The sequence below is a fragment of the Crocodylus siamensis genome, chromosome 5 (genome assembly GCF_052110815.1).
Source record: "Crocodylus siamensis isolate JL-2025a chromosome 5, ASM5211081v1, whole genome shotgun sequence".
In the NCBI taxonomy this organism is placed as follows: Eukaryota; Metazoa; Chordata; order Crocodylia; family Crocodylidae; genus Crocodylus; species Crocodylus siamensis.
In genome coordinates, this window is record NC_143399.1 from 22,024,951 (window position 1) to 22,050,033 (window position 25,083).

At 47.4% G+C, this 25,083-nt stretch overlaps 1 protein-coding gene across 3 annotated transcripts in view; it reads right to left on the reverse strand.

Annotated features, from left to right (window-relative positions):
- The window catches only part of SLC44A5 (solute carrier family 44 member 5), a 239,894-nt gene that overhangs the window by 37,092 nt on the left and 177,719 nt on the right, over positions 1-25,083 (reverse strand). For all 3 annotated transcript variants that reach the window (XM_090046428.1, XM_090046430.1, XM_090046429.1), the window contains 5 exons: positions 12,296-12,380; positions 8,653-8,781; positions 7,575-7,635; positions 4,909-5,032; positions 3,724-3,807 (listed from right to left, as the gene is read on the reverse strand). In XM_090046428.1, the coding sequence (XP_089902554.1) occupies positions 3,724-3,807; positions 4,909-5,032; positions 7,575-7,635; positions 8,653-8,781; positions 12,296-12,380 (483 nt within the window). The remainder of the gene's footprint in view (positions 1-3,723; positions 3,808-4,908; positions 5,033-7,574; positions 7,636-8,652; positions 8,782-12,295; positions 12,381-25,083) is intronic.

A 25,083-nucleotide genomic window follows, 5' to 3' on the forward strand; every position in this document is an offset into this window, starting at 1 on the left:
GAACAAGAGTAAACCTCAAGTTTTTTTGGAAGATTTCTTCACCCTAACATTCACGAGATAGTCTTAAATCTCCTCACTGTTCAGCTTGATCTCTTCCTCTGAGCTCTACATCAGGGTAACTCCTTCCATTCACTGATTTGATCATAATTGAGCAAACCAGGAAAGCCAAGGCTGCAACTGAACTCCAACTAGCTTCAAGCATCAAGGACAACAAAAAGTCCTTTTTCAGATATGTGGGGAGCCAGAGGAAAAGCAAGGGCAACGTTGGACCCCTGCTAAACCAGATGGGGCAACTGGCAACTGACGCCCAGGAAAAAGCCAACCTATTAAATAGGTACTTTGCCTCAGTCTTTCATCAGTCCCATGGGACGCCCATGCCTGCTATGGGACAGGGAGATCCGGGTGATGGGGATCCCCTACCCTCCATAAATGCTGACCTCGTGAAGGAACACCTTGAGAAGCTGGATACCTTCAAGTCAGCCAGCCCTGACAATCTGCACCCCAGGGTACTCAAGGAGCTGGCGAGCGTCAGAGCCCAGCCCCTGGCACGGATCTTTGAAAACTCCTGGTGCTCTGGTGTAGTGCCCGAAGACTGGAAGAAGGCCAATGTGGTGCCGATCTTCAAGAAAGAGAGGAGAGTGGATCCGGCTAGCTACAGACCCATTAGCCTGACTTGTATCCTGGGGAAGATCTTAGAAAAGTTTATTAAGGAGGCTATCCTTGATGGACTGGCCCAGGCTAACATCCTAAGGGATAGCCAGCATGGGTTTGTTGCGGGTAGGTCTTGTTTGACCAATCTCATTTCCTTCTATGACCAGGTGACCTATCACCTGGACGAGGGAGAAGAGATTGATGTCATATATCTTGACTTCAAAAAAGCTTTTGATCTGGTATCCCATGATCACCTCTTGGCCAAACTGGCCAGTTGTGGCCTTGGCTCCACCACGATCCGCTGGCTGGGAAACTGGCTCCGTGGTCAGAGCCAGAGGGTTGTAATTGATGGCAGTCACTCATCGTGGTGCCCTGTGACCAGTGGGGGTCCCTCAAGGCTCTGTCCTTGGACCCATACTGTTCAACATCTTCATTAATGATGTGGACATTGGAGTCAGGAGTGGGCTGGCCAAGTTCGCCGATGACACCAAACTTTGGGGCAAAGCATCCACGCCAGATGAAAGGCGGGTGATCCAGGCTGACCTGGACAAGCTCAGCAAATGGGCAGACGAGAACCTCATGGTGTTTAACACTGAAAAATGCAAGGTTCTCCACCTTGGGAGGAAAAACCTGCAGCATCCTTATAGGCTCGGCAGTGCTACGTTGGATAGCACTACAGAAGAAAGAGACTTGGGGGTCATCATTGACCACAAGATGAACATGAGCCTGCAATGCGATGCTGCGGCTAATAAAGCGACCAAAATGCTGGCTGGCATCCATAGATGCTTCTCAAGCAAATCCCGGGACGTCATTCTCCCCTTGTATTCGGCCTTGGTGAGGCCGCAGCTGGAGTACTGCATCCAGTTTTGGGCTCCACAATTCAAAAAGGATGTGGAGAAGCTGGAGAGAGTCCAGAGGAGAGCCACCCGCATGATCAGAGGTCAGGAAAACAGATCTTACGATGACAGGCTGAGAGCCATGGGGCTCTTTAGCCTGGAAAAGCGCAGGCTCAGGGGTGATCTGATGGCCACCTATAAGTTTATCAGGGGTGACCACCAGGATCTGGGGGAACGTTTGTTCACCAGAGCGCCCCAAGGGATGACTAGGTCGAATGGTCACAAACTCCTGCAAGACCGTTTCAGGCTGGACATAAGGAAGAATTTCTTTACTGTCCGAGCCCCCAAGGTCTGGAGCCGCCTGCCATCGGAGGTCATTCAAGCACCTACATTGAACACCTTCAAGAGCAAATTGGATGCTTATCTTGCTGGGATCCTATGACCCCAGCTGACTTCCTGCCCTTTGGGCAGGGCCTGGACTCGATGATCTCCCGAGGTCCCTTCCAGCCCTGATGTCTATGAAATCTATGAATTCAGAGGAATTTGGTCCCCAAAGATAGCTGCACTGTTTGGCAGCTGGGGAGATTCAGGAGCCATTTACACATTTGCTTAGCTACAGGCAAATGCTAAAGTCTCGTTGCCATCAGTGGAGCCCACGCAGGACCTACAGCTCAGGAGCTGTCCTCCACAGATCTGCTTTCTTGAAGAGAGCCTGAGAACTTAAAGCTGCAGATCTTTCCAAGTACTGTGGAAAAGCAGGGGCCTACTTGCTATCTACCTGCATTTGTTATTAAGCTCGGAACTATCATCCCTTTCACTCTGGCTTGAAAAATATATTTGGCCTGAAAACTGACCAATTTACTCTGAAATCAGAATAAAGAGGAAAATTCTTCCAACAGTTTTGGAAGCATAGAGTATTTTTTAAAAACGGTAATATCTAAAACTTTGATATCGGTATACAATTTTTCTCTCTGGCTCTGAAGTTCCTAATACTTTCCTCGCACATGATCTTGCTTCCAAGTGTGTGATCCCACTCCGTGCTCATTTTCAGCATCAGCTCATCTTTTCCAATAGAATTTCTGTAGACTTGTAACCTCACATGTCACAGGGGGTGGGTGGGGGTTATGACCCCTTGTTGAGAAGTACCACACAGCTAGTTCAAACGTGGCCAGTAACCTTTTCAAACAAGTCTCCCTATGGACAATGCTGGACACAGTCCTGTTCTCATCTATTTTAACAGGAATTATGAATACAACCTTCTTGCTGCTGAATGTCAGTCAAGGTTTTTTTCCATTGACTTAATTGAAAGCAGAATTAAGCACCACTATGTGTTTGTGAGCAAGTTGCCTTGGGAAGTTGACAACTTATCAATAGATGTAGCAACTTACTGTAAAAAGTGTTAATAACTGCTATTTCTTAAGACTAATCTCATATATGTTATTATCCCAAGTGCATTTCACTATTGATTTATGAAAAGTCATGTCTGTCTATGGATTTGCATTTCAGGCTGATCAATATGTAATGAATGTGTGCATTTTACAACTGCTAGTCTTGCAAAGCTTTATGGAGATGTTCAACTTTACCCACACTGAGAAGTCCCTTTGACTTGTGTGTTAACTAGTGAAAAGCAACACATGTGTTTAAGTCTTTGCAGGTTCATGGCCAGGTCTGCACTGGTTAGTGCTGAATTTGTTCTCTGGGATTTATGAGATTGCTAGTGCAAAAACAGCATTCCTTTCAGGACACATTTAAGGCTATTAAAAATGTGGGGGGGTGGGGGGGTTAACTGGCCAAACACATTGGTCGTCTCCAATTTATGATGGTCTTAACTATTTGTTGCCTGCTAATGTTATAAGTGACAGAGCAATTAAATTCTTAAATATCCCTTAGCAAACATAACCAGCTTACACACACACACACACACACGTTTTGTTTTGGAATAACAATACAAGTGGGTAATACAAAGAAGCCTCATCATTTTTGTTGAACTAAAACTACCTAACCCAGCTGTACGGTTTTTTTATGGATGATACAATGGAATATTGGACTATTTTCACTATGTGTACAGAAACATGAAAAGTGCCATGATACACATATTGAAAAAAAGGAGATTCCAGTCACCCTTTGAATTTAGGAGTAGGAGTTTGGAAAACCATACAAAATGATTCATTTTTCCAAATTTTGTACCCTCTGAGACCCGAATGGAGGAGGTAGGAATATTTGTGCATAAACTTACATTAAAATCCAATGCCACGAACTGGCATAGTCTTCAAATATTTTCATTCCAATTGATCTTGCATCAAGAACATTATTGATGCCACTTTGGGGAAAAAAACATAAGAAGTTTGGTTTATTTGGGAGAGCACAGACCTGATTTAAACAGCAAATAGACATTTCACGCAACAGAACACGAGCCGCAAAGTGATGTTCCATTTTAGAACGTCTTTATTGCTAATACTTATTTCAGGAAAGGAGAATTTAAAATATCCCCATGAGTAATAAGATTATATTACTATACTGTGGCTTTACTTTTATACACAAACACTGGGTACCATAATAGCAAGCAAGGGAAGTTGAGCTGAAAGTCCTCAAAACCAGGGAATAGTTATACAGTGCTTGGAAAAAAAACTATTTTCAAAAACTCTCTAAGTACTAATTAACATGATGATCACCAGACAAAATTACTTATTATATCACAAAAATACAGTCAAATGGTATTAGGGCTGCTGTAAAGTAGAGCGAGCCATACACTTGTAGCTCCAATGTCACCAGTACCAAAAATGGAAGAAACTGCTTGGGAAGCAGGCAAGCAATAAGCTCTCAGTTCAAGAAATTATTTCCTAACCCTGCAAAAATGACAACATTAAATATTTTCCTGGGACGACATTAGGAAGAAATGTGGGCTCTGGTGACAACAGGATGGTGTGATAGGAGGTACCTAATTTTTGTGGTAGGAGCTTTACATGCTTCATAGTTTTGGTAAGGTAGCAGATGGAGGAAGGGGCTGAAGAAGGTTCTCAGTTCTGTATTTACTGATGTACAGCCAAGTTTTGGATGTGTATATGTGTGTTTAGGGCATATACCATATAGTGTGTGTGTGTGTGTGTGTGTGTGTGTGTGTGTGTGTGTGTGTGTGTGTGTGTGTGTGTGTGTGTGTGTGTGTGTGTGTGTGTGTGTGTGTGTGTGTGTGTGTGTGTGTACACGTGTGTACACATAAATCCTTTGGTGGTTTCCTGGCCTCATATTTTAAAAGGCACTCAAGAAGAAATTTACTGCTTCAGTACAATGTTTCGCTTGGTTAATTTCAGCTCTTTGCTACAACTTACTTTGATTTCTTTTCTATTTATACACTAATTCACAGACTTGGAACATGAGCAAAAGAGATTGCAAAATAAAAGGGCAGTAGGGAGGTGAAACTTACTTTGCAGCTTCCCTGAGATCAGTCACATTTCTTGTTTTTCCCCTTCCATCCTTGAATGTGGTCTGATTCGCTACAGTCAGAACGCCATTCTTTGTGGAGAAGTCAGGAAAGCATCTCTTCAGAACTGTCACAAACAAGGACAATTTGGCTACTGATCTATATTGATTTAATATCACATTCCATTTTATTCTTACATTCAAATTCTTGCTTAACTGTATAGATCTCATCAGAGAGATAGTGAGCACTTGATCATTTACAGTCCTGATTTTGCATGACAATCTATTCAGGATGATACTGTGCAAGACATCTGGGGCAGGAGCCTTGTTGTTCTGTGTGCGAGCAATACGGAGTACAGTGGAGTTCTAGCTGATGACTGGTGCCCCGAGGTGCTGTTGCAATATAAATGAATTACTCCACCCTCATTCCACAGGTTTAAAATAATACTACTACCTTTTCCTAAATCTGGCACCTAGGTGCCAGTGTCCAAAGAAGAACCTAGGGTCTGCAGGGTTAGATTTAGGGAGCATTGGTCATCAAAAACTAGTGAAGCTAAATCCCTGCCATGACATTCAGCTGCTAAGTCTCTGGAATGATGTACAGGTTCACTGTGTAGCACACCAGTATTGCATGCCCTCCCCCACCCCTGGCTGCTGCTCTGCACTGCATTGATGGGCACCCTCATTGCCCACTGCTGCACTGCACCTTGTAGGCATCCCAGACCTGGTTACTGCACCACACTACGTGGCCACATGCCTTGCCTCCCCACTCACAGGCAGCCCCTCTAGCACTGTACTGTGCTGCATCACACTGCTGCGTGCCCTGGGATGGGTGCAAGAAGTGGAAGGTGGGCAGTGGTGGGGGATGGAGAGCCCAGAGACCTCAACTGCTGCTGCTAACAGCCAGAGCAGTGGCAGGGGAGCAGTGGCTGGGTGAAGGCCACATGCTAACTCCTTGTGGGCTGCAGAGGACCTATGGGCTGCCAGCTGCACAGCCCTGGTTTCATTCTTGAAGAGGATTTTCTGTCTTCCACCTCTCTCTTCCCTGGGCACCCCATTTCCTCTGCTACACTCTAAATCAATGATGACTATTTACAAACCAAATTCTCTCGCAAGCAAACAGTAAACCAGCTGTAATCAAAATCAAATTTTAAAATAATATACATTTATAAAAGTTCTCTGATCTGTTTTTCTGACAGGTCTCTGCTGTTTAGCAGGGTAGATATAACATAATTGATTTCTCTTCTTACCTGGAAACTGTGCCTCAGTGTTTCAACTCTAGCATAAGACAGCACTGTCTTACTTTATCACTGCTCTCTGGACCGATAACAGGATTCTCGAACTAGATTCCTGAACCTAGAACCAGCATGTGGACCTCTGGGTCTGTATTTGAGGACATCTGACTTTAGTGAAAAAAAAATCTCTTGCCCCTTTTTATGAGTCATACAGGGCCAGCACAGCTATAGGAAAACAGGTCAGATCCTAAGTGGCATTAAGTATCATCTGAACCCCAAGTATATGCCCTTACCCATGGTTGCCAGCTGCCCATAAATTTATGGATGGTTCATAAACAAGCCAAAATGCCTGTCCATAAAGTCTATACAAAAAATGAATTGTCCGTAAAAACACTAGGAGCCTTGTTTGAAGCGCCCTGTGATCCATGTGAAGCTTCATGAACAAAGCTGGATGTTGAAGCAGCACTACCTAGTGTCCGAATGAAGGTGCAGCATCCTGCATGAAGCTCTTTCAGGTCTTTGTTGCCATTGTGAGTCTCTGTAGCCCTCTCTTTCCCATCTGTAACAACCTGGAGCTTCCTAGTAACACCCTCCAAATCATCCCCCAGTACAACATTTGTTCTAACCTGTGGAGAACCTGAAGGTTGTTACACCATGCTACATCTGGTCCCTGCTTGCAATACTGCTGGGTTGCAGGTAGGTGGGGTGCATGGTCCAGGCAGGATGGGGAAGGGTTGTGCAGCTCAGACAGCCTGTGGGGTGGTGGGTGGGGGTTCATGCTGGGAAGGAAGAATATGTTGGCAGAGCTAAGTCTAGCGGGGAGGGGAACCATGGGAGTATCAGGTTGTAGGCGTGAGTAGAAAGCCCCTGGGGTATACACAGCATTGTGTAAAATCTGCAATCTGCAAACTTTTTACTGAAAACCAAACATTTTTCTATGGTTGGTGTTAAACCCCTAAATTTGAATCTGGCCCTTGTACAGGGCCTGGAAAAGGGTTACACTTACATTAGGAAAAACGTACGTCAGTAAAAAAGTTTGGTTATCAGTAAAAAGATTGCAGATTGTCAATAAAAAACAACTGAGAGGCTAGCAATCCTAGTACGGCCTTACCGCCGCCCTGCCAGTCAATGAAGATAAGGGGGTTCCTTAGTCACTTGTTTCAGAAGGCATGATTTGGTCTGCAGAGTCCTCATTATTGGCAATGATTCATAAACCAGGAAAAGCTGGCTTGACCTGATCCCAGGCTGAATGTTCATGGCTGGCAGCTAGAAACTATCTATATGCATTTAGACAGTCAAAAAATGATCTAGAAGTGTCTGACAGACAACACAGAGTCCTGTTCATGACACCATCAGAGTCACTTCCAGAGCAGAACTGTGCTTTCATGTGAATGCCAACACTGCTGAAATGAACTTGAAAAGTATAACCACTCACAAGGTCTGCTTGGAATGATCATCGAAGGACAGTCTTCATCACGTATAACTTGGACAACAGACTAGACAAAGGGAAAAACAGAAAGGGCTTGATGAAAACACTAAATGCTACTCAGTCTCGGGACTATTAAAGACTAAAAGCTTAGGGACTATTAAAAAATCAAGAAAATGTCCCAAATTGCTTCTTGACCTCTTGGCATTATTTGATTAGCACATCTGCCAGGCACCCACATGATGAAAGCAAAGTCCCAGGCATCCCTGCAGGATTGTAAATTAGGAATAAACTATTCTCCTGCCTTTTCTAATGACACTAACAGAAAAAAACCCTATAGCATCAGACCTATATCTGAACCAGGGGTGTTTGGGCAGGTGTTTTTGCCCATTTCTTTCTCAAAGAAGAAAATTATCTTTAGAACAATTAACTTCAGGCTGATGTCAGACTTGCAAGGTGTTCTTAATGTGGGAAGAAACATTAACATATGTTTGAATGCAAAACTATGCTATATCAAAACAGTCACTTTACCCAACAGATGCAGTCATGTTCCTCAATAAAATATTAAACAAGAAGCTGCAAAAGACTTGCTCATATGCCTGCTGATTTAGAGAGAAACGCTCCCTCCCCAGGTAAAAAAAAGCTAATTAGTAGAACTCTAAGGTCTCCTTATCTCTGGCAAATTAAACCTACCTAATGGATAAACTTGGCTTCCATATCACCAGCATCCATAATACGGGAAGCTGCAGGTATTTCCCATTAACCTGAGCCTTCTGCAAACACTGAAAGATTTGACAATGTTATGTGTTTGATTGCTGACAAATCCCTAAGCCACATAGGGAACCATTCGCAACTGGTGAAAATTGGCCTATTTCACTGATTTGATGGAGCTATACTGACACCCACTAAGGATAATTCCTATTATATATATTGAAAAGGTATGGATAGCTATTTATCTGGGATGGTTTAGGATTAGCACACTCTTCTGCTGTGCAAGAAGTTGATCCTTCAGGTCCCCTTTGATCCTATGATTCTAAAATCCTGTGATTCAAAGAAGAATCCATCATGTTTATATGTATATACATACCTTCCAAGGATTATTAAAACCAGGTTTGCAGAATTGTCTGTAGTAATTCCACTGATCAGGTTTATATCTATAGGAAGCCTGCATGTCTATGTAGGTTGCAAACCTATCTGGGCACTTTGAGACACAAAGCTGCAAGGGAAGAAAAAAATGCACTGTGATACATTGGAAGAACAAGAAGATTCATGCAATCAAAACAGAAAGACAAAAAATGCCCATCTATAAAAGTGCTCCATTTGATCAGACTGCTTGGAGAAATGCTTACTGTAGCATTTAGAAAGGGACATGGTCATTTTTTTTCTTTAGAAACCCTAGATAAACACTTTTTTAAACCTTTTGATAAAAGACCATTTCAAATGACTCCCCATGTACTGTATCTCTCAACAGATGTCTTGTTAGGTTCCACACATTCTGGTAGACATGTAAAATTTAAAGAAGTTTTCTGTTTGCTTGGTTTTTGGCTTCATTTTTCTTTTTAACTTTTAAGTGAAAAATTGTGAAAAAATATTGTCTGCTTTAGATTCACTCTGCACAAGGAGCCCTGTATAGGATCACATTGGGGCAGTAGCTGGTTTCACAAAATGCGGCATTTTTCTCTACTGCAGTTATATAACTCTGATCAATAAAATCTGATGCAGCTAAAACTACTTCACCCTTTTCCTATAAAATATCTTCAATCAAATCCGCTTTCCATGATACTGTCCAAGTCAAGTTAGGCGTATATCACTCTATACTTAGGTGAACCAGATTAAGGTCATTATATTGCCATTTATCCATTACCGAACTCCCACTGGTTTCAAAATAAACTGGGTGGGTGTACATGTCAGCAGTAAAATTCACACCTCCCCAGATCAAGCCAGAATAAGCAAGATTAGCATAAGAAACTAAGTGAGGATTGGGAATGACTGAATATATCCACAAGTAGGCTGCCTTTGAAAACACTTAGTACAAGGTCTTCTTATTCACTGGATCAATATAACCATTACTCCCTTCCACCACCTCTGTACTCCTGAGTTCTAGCCTGATCTGATTCAGCTTGAAGCGCAGCTCTTTGGCACCAAAAAAGCTGAGAAACTTTGTATGCCCTGCAAAGCTATACAATTCAGACCCCTCCTTTTAGAGGGATGCTATACAAATGAGTGAAATGTTACCTCCAAGGTAGGCTGCACAAGAGTTCTCAGTAATTCTTTCACATTATTAACACTTGAAGGAATGTCCAGACTGAGATATCGTGCTAATCTACAGGAGAGGCTGAATGCCACAAAATAATTTATTGGTGTCAGTGCCACTGTCTGGTGGATTAGCCATTAGGCTGGGACTCAAGACAATTTAATTTTACCCTAGTTCAGAAAAATCAGCTACTCTGAGCACATTTGTTATTGTAATCACCAGTATCTTCAATTGTAAAATCAGGCAGTGAAATGTGCTACACCTGTTTATAAAGCCATAGTTTTACTAATAGAGACTAGACCTTTGGGTCTTTTAACTCACAACCCTCTGCAGAGACCATGGAAGGGGAAAGGACTGTAAAGAAAAAACACAGCTTCCTCATTCATTTAAAGAGCAAGCCATAAAGCAACAGATGGCTCTGTATCATTATCCTATACAGCCAGAGAGTTAACAACCTGCAGGACAAGACAGCATCCAAATTGATCCTGTCAAATTCTTGAATAGAGAGAAAATGTTCCTTCAGGTTGACGGAGATGTTTTATACCTAAAAATAGATATTACTAAGAACAACCTACTGTTTGTGCCTATTTCACTTTGCTTGATTTACAGTGGGCACATCTACATGAGATGCTTTACTTTCCAGTACACTAATCTACTGCATAGTAAAGTGTCACTGTCTACACGTGCACAGCATTTACTACGCAGTAGATTAATTGGTCCCAGTCAGCTCAGGCAGCAGGGGGTGGGGGAACTGGCCAAGCAAGCCCTGAGTTGTGGGGATCCCCTCCCTCTGCAGCAGCAGTGCCCCCCGGGGCCACCTGGGCAGGCTGCTAGAGGGCTGGGTCCTGCCCCAGCTTGGAGGCAGCACCCAGCCCAATCCAACTCTTCCCTGACCCCAAACTGGGGCAGGACCTGGCCTGCTAGCAGTCTGCCCGGGGGCCCCTGTTGCCATGGAGGGAAGGTCCAGGGTCCCCTGCAGCTCAGGAGCTGCTCATCTTGCTGGCAGCTTGCTCCCTGGCCATGGGAGAGGTGGGCAGACTCTGCCCAAAAAAAAGGATCAAGCTCCTCACTGTTTCTGCCTTCAGAGTGTTGGGAGCACAAGCTGTTTCCCAGCCAAAAGCAGTCATTTCCCAGCCACACACTCCAATCAGTAGATCAGGGAGCAGGGCTGAGAAACTGTCCTCTAGAAGAGCAGCTGGGAAAACCGCTTGGAAACAGCTGCTGCGGGCAAGGGCAGTTTCCCAGTCCTGTGCCCCAATCTGCTGATCAGTGCAGGGGCTGGGAAACAGTTTCCCAGCCTACACCCCAATCCCAATCACATCTGGTGGGTAGAAGGGGAGGTACATCTCAACTCAACTGCAAGGAGAAACCAAGAAAAACTGGTAACAGAGGATAGAGATCCAGCATTTGATTGAGACTGCAGCAGCAAAGAAGAAGAGAAAGATAACTGTCCACTCCCACATCCCCTGCTGGAAATGTCACTGTTTCTCAGGTCTGCGCCCCTGATCGGCCTAAGTTTTTCATGCAGATGTGGCCATAGAGCATAATTTAGGACACCAGCAAATTTGTACAGTGCTGTATCATTCTCTATCTGCATAGCACAACATAACCTCCAGTCTAATGTGGAGACTGATTATCCACCAATCAACAAGTGATTAGCCAATCTAAAAGGTCACCCAAAATTAAGCAACTGTATTGATTACTTGCAGCTCCTCAGAACAGAATGCATGTGATCTGCCTGGACCAACAAACCCTGCTGCTGGTTGTAAGCAAGGGAATGTGTTCTGGTTAAAAAGGGATGAGTTTAGAAAAATCCAGATGCCTGTCAAAACTGTTTTCTGCAAAAACTATATGGCTGCACAGTTCCTTGTACAGTAAAAGCTGTGCTATCTGGCATCCCCCAGGAATGGGGGATGCTGGATAACAAAATATGTTGGTTAATTGAGTGGCCGTGGCTGCCGCTTCTCATGCCGCGTCTGGGGTGTCCTTCTGCCCCTCCCGTGGCATTACTGTTCCTCCCACAGGCGCTGCAGGACAGGGAGGCAGGACCCACACAGCCTGTTATGCCCCCGGGTTGTGGGGCCTCAGCAGCTCGGGCTGCTTTGCCCCAGGCCGTGGGGGCTCAGAGAAACCATAAGTGCCACTGTGGGCACTTCCGGTTTTACTTTCTCTTACAAGCCAGCATGCCAGCTTGTAAAATGCCGGATAACAGAACTTATACTGTACTAGATTATGACTGACAGTTAGGTAGACCTGACCTAGCTTATCTTGGGAATTTCTTCCACTCTATATCCAAAATACACAATCCTATTCCTTCCTGTATTTTCTCCTGGTCATCATGAATTGTGTACACTGTGTTATACCTAGACTATAGAATTATTTTATATTCTACAAAATGCAAATAGTAAATCAATACATTTCTACAAACTATCCATACCAAATGGCAGGGAGAACATTTTCTCAGTACTTCACTTACCTGTGTTGTAGGGCACTGTAGGTTAATTAGAACTATCGGGCTGGCACATTTCAGAATATTAAAGTAAAACAAAATGGTCCTGTTCCTAGAGAGAAGTAGATGTAAAATAATTATGTTAACATCTCCAGATGTTTGTACACTATGTATAAAACAAAAACACTCACATGACATGCAGACTTACAATATACACTATTAGTTGACACTTTTACTGTAATTCTTTCTAAAAAGACCTCTGTGAAATTCAGATGATAAATGAAAACCAAACAAAAACTGGAGTTTCTTACTACATTATGTCAAAATGATGTGCTTGAAGTACAGGTATTTTATGGAGCATTTTCCTCAGCAGTATCATAAGATGAAACCATTTACTTTACTGTTAGAGATGTCTCGATCTTAGACATCTCCTAAAAGTGGATGGCTAGTGCTTTAGGTGGCAAACCATCTCTTCATACACTGTAGTTCTTTTAGTTCATCTCTCTCTTCTGAGCGTGCCCAGAACAAATTGCATATGAGCTTACAATCACCACACACTACCCAGTATTCCCTGATTATTTTGTTAATCAGGAAGTGGCACTAAAATCAATCCAGAGTTGTTTGTTGATAGAAAACCAAAGCAGCTGCCTGGGAAAACAGGATCATGTAGCAACTGATGAGGAATTTCACATAAGCTGAGTACTTACTGGTCCTAAGTAAGGGCTGAGCCAGGATGTGGCTGGCCCTTGCAGGAATGTGTGAGGGAAGTAGAAGAAATCACACACTGCACCTGGCACCAAAGTGGGTGCATCTACACAAGATGCTTAGCAGCAAATTAGCTTAGTTTACTGTGAGTACACATGTGGGTCTCCATGGGCACATGCTTACTTCACAGTAAATCTCTCTAATCCTGAATAAATTCACTACCTGCAAATGCAAGTAGCAAATTTACTTGGCATTAGTGCTCATGTAGACGGCTGGCTGGGAGCCAAATCTGCTCCCAGTCAGCTGTCCACCGGGGGTGGGAGGTAGCTCCTGCCCCGGGAGCTGCCCGCTGCTGGGGCAGGCTCTGCTATAGAAGCCTGGGTGGGGGCTATGTGCCCCTTCCCCAGCAGTAGAGAGCTCCAAGCGGCCGGCTCCCAGATCACAGTTGCAGAACAAGGGGCTGGGAAATCCTTATACTCCAGCCCCTACTCTGCCATCATGATTGGGGGGTGGTGTTACCTGTCAGCTTTGTCTTCCTGAGGGAGGCCTGGCACCCAGCTTGCTGGACTTACAATGGACTTTTTCTATTCCTCCCCCTCCCCCCCTACACACCCCTCATCTAACCAGAACTAAAGTTTACTAGGCAGAAGAAAAGTTTACTAGGCATCTCGGGCCATACATTCCCCAGTCCCACTATGGGAGGCCTATTTAAACCTGATTGACTAAACCTTGGTCGCCAGGTTAAGGAATACTGAGGCAAGAAACTGAGTCAAATGGGCAACATTTGAACAATGGTTAAGGGTTCATCACAGCATCTAGCCTGTTGGAGCCCTGACCACAAATGCTGTCATACCCTTCCCGGGATGACTAGTGGAAGTCCTCCCCACAAAGTTTATGAACACTCATGCTAAAGTCAGGCTTATTCACAACAGGTAAAATACAAAACCCTGATGCTGCAAGCCATCTGAGAAGAAACAATGAGGTATCCCATCCAGTATATCTGCTATCCATAAAAATTAAGTTGGCTCTTAGGCATCTAGGAAAAACTTATGTTTTTCCTGGTTGTTAATCAGCTACTTGAGATGTTCCAGACCAGATAACTCCTTGTCAATAGAAAAGATAATTATTTACACAATTAAAAGAATGCTTTGAAGAAGCTGAACTGAGGATATAAAAATCCATAAAAGCAGCAAACAGCGTGCTTCAAGAGGAAGAAATCTCTCTGACACCATCCACTGTTGTTCTCGAGAAGCTGGGAGAAATAGATCGTCTCCCTTCAAGGATCGTGCTGAGAACTTTGCTTGTCAACAAATCACCCGAGTGCCTTGGAACGGTGAGATCTCAGCTCTCTCTCTCGCTCTTCCTTTTTCTCTCTAGGCATAGGTTTCTGAACCTGAATTGTATTAGTTAAGCTTGAGCTAGGTTTCCCCAAAAAAACCAGGGTAATATTATAATTGTTTTGTTTGTTTTTCCTTGCGTGTCTATTATTACTACTACCATTATATATTTTATATATTTAGCAATAAATAACTTTTATAGTCAAACTGGTGGTAACCGGGTGTATTTTTCCTTCTCTACTTCTCCTTCCCCACTTGCTCTGCAGCAACGCTTCTTTTACCTAAGCCAAAGATCCCTGTGAAGCCCAGAAATATTGTCTACCTAACTGTCAGTCATAATACCGCTACTAGGACAGTTAGGGCAAAAGATTGGGATGTGCTGAATTTGAGACACTTAAGGGGATCAGCTTGTAGAGGCTGACTGACCCAGGTTGGCTCAGATGTGCTCTAATGAACTGAATGCTGGCCCATAAAGGTGTCAGCTGGATTCAGAGGCATTCTATTTACCTGTGTGCTTGTGCCTGACTGCATTTTATTGTTACCTTAATGAACTGATTCCTGGCATATGAGGGGGTCAGCCTGTCCATGCTGATCAACCCAGCACGGTCAGGTGTGTCACGTTAATCTGTGTGTGTGCATTTGATTGATTTTGTGGCTGGAGGAACCCAGCCCCATTGAAACTGAGTCCTGCAAGATAGCTCCACTGGGGGTGAGGACTTGCAGAAGGGAGAGATAGAGCTCCGTTTAGAAACACCAGTACACACAAGCAGCACATTGATAGAATTACAAAGACCCTAGAAATGTGTCCCTAATAAATGAGAACACTCCACAGTGATGGGCAAATCTGGCAATAGTGAGGGGTTGCGAGACCTTTATCTCCCAGCAGTAGCTCTGCCACCATGGGGCCATTGTTGGGAGATGCTTATCTTCCTGCCTGAGCCCCTGGTGCTGGGAGCTCCCTGCAGGCTCAGGCTAGGGAGCTTGTTTCCTGTCCAGCTCTGCCAGCATGGAGCTCAGGGAGGAGGGAACAGGCTGGTGAGCTTGCCCCGCACAACTCTGAAACCACAGAACTAAAGGGGGAAATAGCTCCTCAACCTACTCCCCTCCTGCTCTGTGCCTACAGAGCTGGGCAGGGAATAAGATTTCCAGCTCCCACTCCACAGTTATCAGAGGCTTGGAGTACTCTGCATGAGGACAGTTCCCTGCCCAGCCTGGAGCTGGCTGGGACCTGCCTCTGACTAGGCCAGTTCCCAGCCAGCCTCAGGATGCATAGGAAACCACATGCAACTTGGAGGTGACTGGAAACTGTCCTGTTTCTGGCAGTCCCCAGCAGTGGTGATGCATAGACGGTGCACACGCACCCCCTGAGAGTGCCAGTGCACCCCAACAGCCGTGCTTGCTGCTTAGGTGATGGGCAGGGGGGAAGGCAGGAAAGCCAGTGCCCCCCACTCCGCAAGTGCCGGCCAATCGCTGCACTCACTGCCGCTGCTTTTGGGAGTGGTTGCAGCTGCTTCTGGGAGAGGCTGCAGTGATCAGCTGGCACTTGCTCCCAGAAGCAGCGACAGCCACAGCCACAGCCACTGCCACTCCTGGAAGCGGCTGCAGTGAGCACAGTGATCAGCTGCAGTAATTGGCCATCATGGGACCACCCCCCCCCCCCCCCGCAAACTGCAGGATTGCCCATGGGGGGGACCTCCCCCCCGGGACTGCAGGATCATCCATGAGGGACCCCCCATTCTGGTTGGTGGGACTGGTCACGGGGTGGGGCATGTGCCCACCCTGACTAAGGTGGCACCAGTCACCTATGGTTCCCAGCCAGCTCCAGGCTGCACACGCAGACTTCTCTGTGCAGCTTGGGGCTGGCTGGAAACTGTCACAACAGAGGCAGGCCCCAACCCTGTGCCCTGATTGGGTGATTGAGGCAAAAGGCTTAGAACAGAGCTGCAGGGGTGGGGCAGGTTGCAGCCCCTGCCTCAATCCACCAGTGGGGCAGCTAACAGCAAGCTAGCTGCTAGCTACCCCACTGGCAGAGCTGGGCAGGGGGCTGGGACCTGCTCCTCCCCTGCAGCTTTTTCCAAGGCTGTGTGCCTGATCAGGGAGACAGGGCCAGCAGCACCCTGCTGCCAGGGCAGGGGGGCATTGTCCCTGCTCCAACAGCATGCAGCCTCCCAGGCCCAAAAGACAGCTATCTCCGGGCCCGGTGCTCTCTGGCAGCCTCTGGGTCAGCACTCAGGGCAGGGGTGGGCAATTATTTCAGGTGGAGGGCCGCTTACTGAGTTTTGGCAAGCCATTGAGGGCCACATGACAGGTAGTCAGGGGCAGATAGATATACATTTTCTAAATTTTGTAGGGGTCCCATGGGCAGAATAGAATGGCCTGGCAGATTGCATCCGGCCCACGGGCCACATTTTGCCCACCCCTAACCCAGGGGGACCCTGGATCTCCCTCCACTGGCCACAGTGGTGCATTGCAGGGCTGAAGGGAATTGGGAGCAAATCTGCTCCCTAATTCCCGCATGTGTTGACATATCCAAAAACCCTTACTATGCAGTATCTTACTGCACAGTAAATCTAGGATGGAGTAAATGCATGCATAGATGCAGCCAGTGAGACATAATGTGGCTCAGCAGTCCAGCTATTCCATCAATAGCAGCAGCAGTGGATGCTGCTTCTGGCTGCTGGAAATGTCTTTGTTCTTAAAACGTGTTTAGTCTGAATTGGACCAAAACCAATTATTGTTTAAACTATCTGGTGAACTGTCAGTTAAAGCCCCTGCAGAAACTCTGTGACACTGATATTCCTGTCAATTGTGAAACAGTAACAACAGACATTGGAATTAGGGTTGAGGACAGTGGAAGCTGCAAGAGTTACAGCTCCACGGAAGATGCATTTGGTGGGTCTGTCCTAGGGCTGGAGAAAATGGACACTGCAGGCCCTTGACTTTCGAGAAGACCTGATGGATCTGTCTTACAGCATGGTACCTTGCACTTCTAGGGTGCTTGTACACGTGATGGGGTTTTAATCTCCAAGGTTTTGTTCTGTGCCCCCTAAATTGAAATAGTGGGGTATAGAATAAAATCCTGAGAACTAAACAATTTTTCCATCACATTATGGCTAGGGGCCTGATCCTTTTCTTTCTTTGTCCAGTGGAATCTGCCCGCCTTGCCCATGGCTGGGAGGCAACCTGCCGACAGGCCAAGCAACCCCTGAGCTGTGGGAGGGCCTCCCTCTGCAGTGGCAGTGCCACCCAGGGCCGCCTGGCCAGGCTGCTAGAGGCAGAACCCAGCTCAGTCCAACTCTTCCCCCAACCCCAAGCTGGGGCAGGACCTGGCCCGCTAACAGCCTGCCTGGATGGCCCAGGGGCACTGCTGCCATGGGGGGAAGGACCAGGGACCCCTACAGCTCAGGAGCCACTCGCCCCACTGGCAGCTCACTCCCTGGCCATGGGAGAGGTTGTCAGGCTCCACCAAAAACAAAAAAGGATCAGGTCCATCGCTGCCTCTGCCTTCAGAGTTCTGACTGCCCGTGACACTGTGAACTCCACCTCCCTGCGGAACTAGGATTAGATCATTGGGCCTGACATTTTAGAAGATCAGGATGTTTTCACTCACTCTAACATGTTCCATCATGCGCCAGTAAACCAACACGAACAAACTCCTGGCAAATGTAACCTCCCATCATTAGTTGTTATTTCTTCAAATCAATACAGTCAAATTTTGGACTGAAATGTCATCTCTCTGCAACAGTTTCTTGTGAATATTTATAAATTGTGAGCTACTTGGTGCAGCTATATCATTAACACATTGTTTTACTCTTCTTCTGCTGTATTTGACTGGCTGGTGACATTAATAGGAAAGAGCAAAGATTAAATATGAGTATAAAAGAAGAAAATAGTTGCAGAGGACTGGCTTTGCATCTTTAATATAAAATTGTATTTTATGATTGCATTGTGCTTGGCAGAAGACAAAACAAATTTTGAGAGTCTGTGGAGATTACTGGACAGATTACAGGGAGGCGCAAAGATGTAGAATTCCCCTGGAGATACTCTGATGGCAAAAATAAGGCAGAATTAATTCAGCTCACTGTAGCTCAGTTGTTTTTCGTGTGATCTTGGCTTGTTTCATTTTTTCTGAACTACAACTCAGTGCAATCATTGTTGTGAAGCAATTAGTACAGGTACAAGAATCATAATAGATTGGCATCACCACTTGGGACCCACAAACCTCAGAGTCCTAGTTTAGCCTTATATCTTTCAAACACTGTGGGCTATAAAGACCTGTCAATAATACCCATGAAGGCATTGTAAGCCCCTTGTATTTTTCATAGCTTGTCACTAAGCCTTAGAGGTTGCCAGTGGGGGCAGTTGTACAAACCATGAGTTGTTTTGTACTACAGGTGCTCAGGAACTGCAGCTACCCTGAGTGGCCTTTCATGCTGGAGAATGTACAGCCATGCCTTCATTTTGGGTTTTTCTGGCTTATTTATCTGGAGTACCACAGATGCCATAAACTCGCATCTGCCTCCAAGCTGAATTTTCCCATGTACATTTTTGCTTATCTATTTATAGAAAGCTCTTCAACCAATCAAAAAGTACCACAGTCCTTTCCCCCAGGCATTGGCAACATATAGGGGGTGCACGCGGGTGAACATGCACCCCGTGTTTGGTGGTGCAGCCCCTGCCAAAAGCCCTGCTGACACTGCTGGCAGCACCTGTGGGTGGTTGCCACTCACCACCCCCCTTGCTGCCAACACCACTGGCAGCATCTACAGGTGGTCGCTGACCAGTGGTCAGCACTTGCCCCCTCCCCTGCGCTGACCACCATGGCCACCGTTAGGACCTCCCTGCTCGGCCCACCCCTGCCACTGAGCTGCCTGCAGGAGCTCCCCAGTCACTTCCACCATGCCCCCACTGCCACCGCTGCCTGCAGGTGGTGCCCCCTCCAATCAGGGGGCACACAGCATTCATGCCCCCAGGAACTAGAGGAAAGAACAAAAGACAGGGGGCAGGCACATCTGTGCATATGAACCAAGGAAAGGACAAAATAGAGAGTGTAGTGGAGAAAGTGTAAGCACACAAAGGAATGCAAAAACAGGGAATGAGACAAATGCAAAAAAGGAGAAAAGGCTCAAGCCACTAACATCATCATTTATTTCTTCTCAAGGTCCTGCAGGTGGTTCCTATACATATGTGAAACCTTACAGCTTTCTTGCTCCCCCTGCTGCTTTCCATAGGGCTATGGAGGGGAAGGGAGAGCCACCTGGCCCAGGTGCTTCTCCTGGTCTTGTGTAAGAATTGAAGGGCAGAACAGTGATGATTGACCATTCCTCCTCCTCTGCTTGAGTAGGTGAAACTCTTTTGGTCACTTCTCTAGATTCCTCCATTCAGGAGTATGAGAGGATGAGCTGTCTCTCTCCTGGAACATATTTTCCTTTCTAGTAGCACAAAGGCAGAAGGCAGCTAGTAGAAGACAAAGAGAACTCTCCCTTGTTACTAAAGACTGACTTCCCTTTGGTGACTGCTACATAGGGAAAGCCTGGTTCATGCAAAATAGGAAGCAGCCTGTAATATTTTCAAGTCATTCTTTCCCAGTGATGGATACAAGGGGCACATTCAGATGAGCACGCATATGCCTGTTGCAGTGTCTCAAAGAAGTCTGAGACACTGCAAGAGGCATGCAGGGAAAAAAAATGTTACCTGTGCTGCATATTTGCAGTGCGGGCTCTAAATTTAGTACCTGGAAATCCAGAAAACAAGAGCAGGGCAAGGCATGACTTGGACCTGTGTTCTGTCCCAGGTAAATAGGGACTGTGGGTTGGGGGGAACTGGAGGTGGGGGGCTGTCAAGGTGTAGGGGACTGTGTGCGAGTGGTGAGCTGCTCGAGAGGAGTGGGTCCTCCACCTGCCCCTCACATGATGCATAGCCCTGTGCAGCAGCAGTGGCTGTCTGAGTACTCAGGGCCCTCCTGGCAGAGCCCTCCTGTGGCATGGTACAGTGCAGCACAGCCCTGGCCACCTGGCACCCAGCACCATCTGTGCCTGCCCCAGCTAGGGACTGTGTGCCTTTGGGCAGGACTGGGCTGCTCTGGCTGTCACCCGGGGTCCCAGCTCTGCTTGCAGGGACTGCACGTTGGGCCAGGCTGGGTCCTGCCTCCAAGTGCCCTGCACGCCATCGAGCTAGGCCAGTTCCATGGAGGCAGGGCCCAGCCTGGTCCCAAGCACAATCTCTGCGAGTGGTGCCAGGAGGTTGGGTGACCACCAGAGTGGCCCAGTGCTGCCCGAAGGTGCATAGCCCCAAACCAGGCCAGGCCACCCCTACGTGATGTGATGCCAGGTGGCCAGGGCTGTGTCATGCTGCCCTATGCCATATGCGGGGGGCTCTTCCAGGAGGGCCCTGGGTGCCCCAACAGCCACTGCTGCTGCAGGGGAGCTGTGCACCATGTGGGAGGCAGGCAAGGGACCCACCTCTCCAAAGCAGCTCACCACCCACACACAGTCCCTGTGGCCCCAAACCACTCCCACAAAGGCCCCACCCACATACCCAGCCACAAACCTTACACAACCCAAACCCCCATACAAGCCCCATACGCCTCCACAAACCTCACCTGCATAAATTTCCACATTCCCCCCACAAATCATACCCTGTGTCCCCAGCCGCCAAACAGGATGGGACAGAACCTGCTGGTGGGAGCCACAGATGCAGAGGCAACTGCCATATTGCAGCCCTGCCCTATGCCCACACCAGTGCTGGGACATGCAGCCCCAGCCTAGGGGTACTCCTGGTCCCAGGACCCACTTACGGGGTGTGATGGGCTAGTAGAGGTGGCAGCAAGGGTGGGTGAGGGAGATGTGGGGGTTGCAAGTGGGGGAGTGCTCCAGGTAGGAGAGGTCTCCAGAGCCAGGCTTGGAGCTTCCCTGCCACCCTAAAGCAGCCTATGTAGGGGGAGACTGGGCTGGGAGGTAAAGGCCCTGGAGGGCTTCCCAGGAACAGCATGAGGCAGGGCACAGAACAGCAAGGGCTGGCACTCCACAGAGCCTAAGTGCAGTGGATGCGACAGTTGCAGCTGGATTCATGGCCTGGTCCTGGGACAAAGCTGTGGCTGGGAGGGAGCTAGTGAGGGCAGGCACAGGCTGTGGGTCAGGAGTGAGAGGACTGGGATAAGCTGTGGGTTGAGAGTGAGGGGCAAGGGCAGGGGCAGGGGACTGGCATATCAGTGCTGCCCAGTGTCACACATCCTGGTAAGCAGAAGTGGTAGGGGCAGCTCTGATTTTTCTATGACAAAAAAACCAAAAGTAAATGCCAAAGTGTATAGATATTTACAATCCATTTTATTAGGATGAGAGAGACACTGACAGGCTTCCAAACTGCTTTAAACTTGTAAATATATCAATAAAACATTGCCTATATATATAGATTTCTCTACATATAGGTGTTTCATTTTAATAGCAGAAGAACATGGATTTTGAGTATTTTAATGAAAGATTTGGGTTTCTTATCAAAGAATTTGCAATTTTTAAGCAAGGAACACTAGGATCTCTGCTGGTGAGGCAAGTGGCGAGACCCTGGTGGAGGAGAGTGTCCAGGGCCAGCACTGGAGGGCAGACAAGGTGGCTGACCACTTGGCCATTTGGACAGCACGCACTGGTCCTCAAAGGCATCCAAGGAGCCAGTGGACACCTCCAACTGGTACTCTGCCCGGAAATTTGCACAGACAAGTGGCCCTGCAATCTCCGGGCACCTTCCCAGCCAAAGCCTCTTTCCTGGTCAAGTATAGGGCCCACTTGGCCAGGGCCAGGAGGTGGTTGACCAGGAGGTTCCAGGACTTGGTGGGGCTGTGGATGGGGTGACCAAAAACAAAAAGGTGGGCGGTGAAATTCAACCAGAAGCTGGGCGATAGTGATCATCGCTTGCTGGAATTTACCATCCAGTGCAGGATGTCAAGGGTCTGCAGCAAGGCAGTAGCCCTAGACTTTAAGAGACCCAACTTCAATGAGTTGAGATTAGTGGGAGAGGCAGTGGGGCTCTTGAGAGTAGGGAAACTCAGTGCCCAAGATGAGTGGTCATTCCTTAAGGAGATGATACTCAGAGCCCAAGGGGTGACAATCCCAGCAAGAAGCAAGGGGGGGCAAGAGTGCCCAAAAGCCCCCCTGGCTCACCAAGGGCATTTGTGAATGCCTGATTGCCAAAAAGTAGGCATACACCCAGTGGAAGGGAGGGGCTATCACCAAAAAGGAGTATACCTCTACCACTTGGGTCTGTAGGGAGGCTGTTAGAAAAGCTAAGGCAGATACGGAGCTAGGGGTAGCATCAAGGATCAAAGATAATAAAAAGTCCTTTTTTAAATATATAGAGAGAATGAAGAAAGCACCAGATAATGTGGGGCCTCAGCAGGATATGCTTGGCAATCTGGTGGTTGCACCAGAGGAGAAAGCAGACCTCTTTAACAAATTCTTCACCTCCATTTTCTTGTACAGGGAACAAGATCCCAAACGGACTCAGGAGAAATGCTGCCAGGCCGAAGGTCAGGGAGGACCAGGTTAGAGACCTTCTGGAGGGGCTGGACATGCTCAAAGCAGCAGGTCCAGATGCTCTCCACCCCAGGGTGTTGAGGGAATTGGCAGGGGTTATTGCAGGGCCCCTGGTACAGCTTTACGAGCACTCATGGTGCTCTGGCCAGGTGCCAGATGACTGGAAGAAAGCCATTGTAGTCCCCATCTTTAAAAAAGGGAAGAGGGACGACCTGGGCAACTATAGGCCCATTAGTCTTACTTCAATCCTGGGGAAACTCTTTGAGAAGATTCTCAAGGAGCACATCTGTGATGGCCCAGCAGCAGGGATGATGCTCAAGGGCAACCAGCATGGTTTCATTAGGGGCTGGTCCTGTCAGACCAACCTGATTGCCTTCTATGATCAGGTTACAAAAGCATTGGACACAGGTGTTGTGGTGGATGTAGTCTTTCTGGACTTCAGCAAGGCTTTTGACACCATCTCCCACCCCATTCTCATTAAAAAACTAGGTGACTGTGGCATTAATGCCTACACAGTCAAATGGTTTTCAACGTGGCTGAAGGATCTTACTTAGAGGGTAGTGGTGGATGGGTCATTTTCGGCCTGGAGGGAAGTGGGCAGTGGAGTCCCCCAGGGCTCGGTCCTTGGGCCCACACTGTCCAATTTCTTTATTAGTGACTTGGACAATGGGGTGAAAAGCAGCCTGTTTAAATTTGCTCATCATACCAAGATTTGGGGTGAGGTGGGCACACTAGTAGGGAAGGACAGATTACAGCAGGACCTGTTATAGGGGTGGGCTAACGAAAATAGGATGGGTTACAATACTGACAAGTGCAGGGTGCTGCACTTGGGCAGTAGGAACCAGCAGCACACTTATAAGCTGGGAAACTCCCTTCTCAAGAGCATGATGGCAGAAAGAGATCTTAGAGTCATTACTGACTCCAAGATAAACATGGGCCGACAATGCAAGGTCATGGTTGGAAGGGCTAGCCGGACCTTGTCGTGCATCCACAGATGCATCTCAAGCAGGGCCAAGGAGGTGATCCTCCCCCGCTATGCGACACTGACCAGGCCGCAGCTGGAGTACCATGTTCAGTTCTGGGCGCTGCACTTCAGGAGGGATGTGAACAGCATTGAGAGGGTCCAGAGGAGGGCCACCCATGTGATCTGGGGACAGCAGGGCAGACCCTACAAAGAGAGCCTAGAGGACTTTAATCTGTTCAGCCTTCACAAGTGAAGGCTGAATAGGGACCTGGTGGCCATCTATAAACTCACTAGGGGGGACCAGCAGGGTTTGGGAGAGAACTTTTTCCTCCTAGCACCACCCTAGGGGTAACAAGGAATCATGGCCACAAGTTGTTAGAGAGTAGGTTTAGACTAGAAATCCGAAGGCACTACTTCACAGTCAGGGCAGCTAGGATCTTGAACTAACTTCCATGGGAAGTGGTGATGGCTCCTACCTGGGGGTCTTTAAGAGGAGGCTAGATGTCTACCTGGCTGGGGTCATTTGAACCTGGTTTTCTCTCCTGCCCAGGGCAGGGGGTTGGACTTGAAGATCTACAAGGTCCCTTCTGAACCTACTTCTATGAATCTATGAATCAGAACTTCAGAAGAGGCTGCAGTCTGGCACACTAGAGTGTCATGTGTGCCAGGGTCTCCCTCTGCCCACAGAAGGGGCAGGATACCAGGGTGTCTGTGAAGCTTGCCACATACATGACCATGGCAATGGCTCCATGGAGGAGCCACCAGCTGAGATGTCCAGTGAATCATGGGATGAGGTTGGAGTACAGACTGGGGTGCCCCAGCCATGCCCTCACCGAGCAAGTCCAGCCACTTGGTGTCTGGGCAGGACATGAGGGTGGCATGATGAACTGTGCAGCACATGAGCATGTAGAGCTGGCAACAATGGATGGTAGAAAAGTGAACCAGTCTGATGTCCTCTAGCCAGCTTAGGTGGTGGAGTGGGGAGTGCCACTAGGCCAGGCTGCATGCGTCATGGGTAGACCCATGTGCCAGGCTAGTGCAGTGGGGTCCACCCACTCCTGCCTATCATAGTCTAGGAGATCTTCGATACGGGTGACACCTCTGTTGCAACTGGGGCGCCTCTGCTGTTGGCACCTCCAGCTGGAGGTTCCAGAGAAGGGTCTCAACAAGCAGGTCGACACCCTGGGTGAATGTTGCAGGGGTCTTGGAGGTGGACACCAGCCTCCAGGCCCAGAGGAGAAAATCTGGCAGCCTTTGCGGGTCCTGCAGGAAGAAGTCCCACAG